Source organism: Scomber scombrus, chromosome 18 (genome assembly GCF_963691925.1).
Source record: "Scomber scombrus chromosome 18, fScoSco1.1, whole genome shotgun sequence".
Lineage (NCBI taxonomy): Eukaryota > Metazoa > Chordata > Actinopteri > Scombriformes > Scombridae > Scomber > Scomber scombrus.
This window is the reverse complement of record NC_084987.1, coordinates 8,159,844-8,162,301: the sequence shown is the minus strand read 5'-3', so window position 1 is coordinate 8,162,301 and position 2,458 is coordinate 8,159,844. Positions and strand designations below refer to the sequence as shown.

General features: G+C 46.2%; 1 protein-coding gene across 2 annotated transcripts in view; it reads right to left on the bottom strand.

The window, feature by feature from the left end:
* Positions 1-573: 573 nt before the first annotated feature.
* LOC134000237 (neurogenic differentiation factor 2-like) overlaps positions 574-2,458 on the bottom strand; it is a 4,122-nt gene continuing 2,237 nt past the window's right edge. Inside the window, exon 2 of one of the 2 annotated variants that reach the window (XM_062439580.1) lies at positions 574-1,655. In XM_062439580.1, coding sequence (XP_062295564.1) covers positions 574-1,650 — 1,077 coding nt within the window. In that variant the 5' untranslated portion in view covers positions 1,651-1,655. Of the gene's footprint in view, positions 1,658-2,458 lie in introns of both variants that reach the window. The other variant, XM_062439579.1, reaches the window with a different exon arrangement.

The following is a 2,458-nucleotide window of genomic DNA, read 5'->3' as shown; positions in this document are numbered from 1 at the left end:
CAAATCTCGCACGTATAGGCGAAGTAAATGTGATTTGCATTAGCTGGTTCAGTGATTTATTTCTAATTTCGTAATATTAGGAAACCACCGCCAATGTCAGGGTGGAGGTGTAGCCAGTGATGTAGTGGTAAATAAATAAGTGGGTAAACTTTGACTTTCAGGAAAATGCAAACAGCCACCAATACAAACACAAATCACATTTGAAAAAACATTAAAAATAATTGAATTTCCCTTATTCTCATATAGATCTTAGTAGGTTTTGTTCAATCAAAATTCCTCTTTGAGATTTATATTAGCCTTTAAAAGCTGGAAAATTTCTGTTACTCATAATACGAATAGGGTTGGATGGATTGCCCTCCACTACATCCCTGACTATAGCAAAACCAAAATAATTAAACACTGAATAAATTAAACGAAAAACACTAATGACAACGAATGAAACATCTCTCCAGAATATCCTAAATCCTGGCAGGTATGTTTTTTTTTCTTCCAAATAAAGTGTGCCGTGTATAGATTGTTGATTGCAAATGGGCGCACGATAGGCTTCTCTCTTTCTTTTCCTTTTTTTTTGTTTTAATTGTGAAAAAACGCGTTCAGTTCATCATACACAGGGGCCCGTTCGTGGTGTAAGTGCATGTCGTGGTAAGGCAGGACGTTTTCAGAGTGAATGCCGCTCCGGGTCCCCGAGGAGCCAAACACCAGGTTGTGGGACCCGGTAGGTCTGGAGCCAGGCAGGCCGGAGTAATGCATAGAGTAGTGGTACCCCTTCTCGTTTTCGGGGGACGCGGAGCCTTGGTGCTTCAGGGAAAAGTTGCCATTGATGCACAGGGGCGGGCTGAGGGGCCCCTCGTACTCAGGACTGTTATACTCCGGGGAACCACTCCCACCGTAGAGAGAGTCGTAAGCCGTAGCCGAGCAGTAGCCTTGTGTCCTCAGGGGATGCGAGTTCGAGCCCGGCTGGCAGTGGGGGCTGGAGAGACGCGCACACTGGTACGGGTAGGAGTGCATGGAGAAGGAGCCGTTCCCGTACCTGCTCCCGTCCGGACACTGCTGTTCGGTGAGGAAGTTACGGGAGTTCAACTGCAGACATCCCGCCACAAGGTTGGTCGTGGGCTGGGAGAGTCCCTTGCACAGCGTCTGGACGTAGTTCACAAGGTCGGGCCTTTTCCCAGCTCGCAATATCTCCGACAGGGCCCAGATATAGTTTTTGGCCAACCGCAGTGTCTCGATTTTGGACAGCTTTTGCGTTTTGGAGTAGCATGGCACCACTTTACGCAGATTGTCGAGTGCAGAGTTCAGGTCGTGCATGCGGGTCCGCTCTCTCGCGTTGGCCTTTGTCCGCCTCACCTTGGTGCGCTCGATGCGGGCCGGGGTCATCTTGCGCTTCTTGGGCCCCCTTTTCTTGGGCCTGTCCCCCTCTGTATCCCCTCCGTCGTCCTCATCCTCCACCTCGTCGTCCTCGTCGTCTTCCCCGGCGTGTTCGGATTGCGTCCGGCTGTCTCCTCTCAGCTCAGAGGAATCCATGTCGTCCTGTGTGTCCTGGTCGTCATCTTTGACGTGGGAGCCCTCGTCGTCGCTGTCCTCCGCCCAGCCGGAGTATTTCTGCACATCGGGAAGCAGCGAGGGGTCACTGAAAAGCCTCGTCAACATTGTGGCTCTGGAGGAAGGAGAGAAAAAGAAATCGAAAATGAAGATATAATGGCTCCATACCAGAAAAAAAGAGCCTATATAATTAAACACATTACGGTGCACGTCACCATAAACATCCCAATATAGGTCCCATATTATAAATCCCAATGAAGATGTATTAAATAAAATATATCTCACTATTAACACAGGCTTGATTTAAAAAAAATAATAATAATAATTTTAAACATCAGAGTCGTTAATTTTTTTTCCACCCACAAGACAAAGAGTGCAAATCTGTGTAGGGTGTGAAAACAGAGAAATAAAACAGCTCTTAAAGCTTCACACTGGGTTAAAGCCAGACGGATCCCCATTTAAATCCCTGCTGTCATCCGCGTGCCCTCTCGCGTCCTCTCAGCAGCGGGTCCCAGCGGCAGGGGCCACATTACAGGTCCCACGGGGGCCCCCACTTTCACTCCTCCTGACGCCCATATATATACGCTGCTGGCTGCATTCCAGCACTATTCATCTACACCCTTGCACCTCTCCTCTGAGGAGGCGGAAGGGATTTTATTTAATTGATAGGTTTGCTCCATATAAAGTCACGCAGATGATTAAATTAAGGTTTACGGACATCTCCTAATTTAAGATGTAATAAGAACGCTATTTTAATACTATGGCCTTTAAACAGTAGCCAACATGAAAGGTAGACTTCACTGTCTTTTACAATAAATAAAATTGTCATATTTTATTTATCGTTGGTCAGATGAAATAATAATAATGATGATAATAAAAAAATATTTTTTTAAAGGAGAAAATGCATCCAAATTAT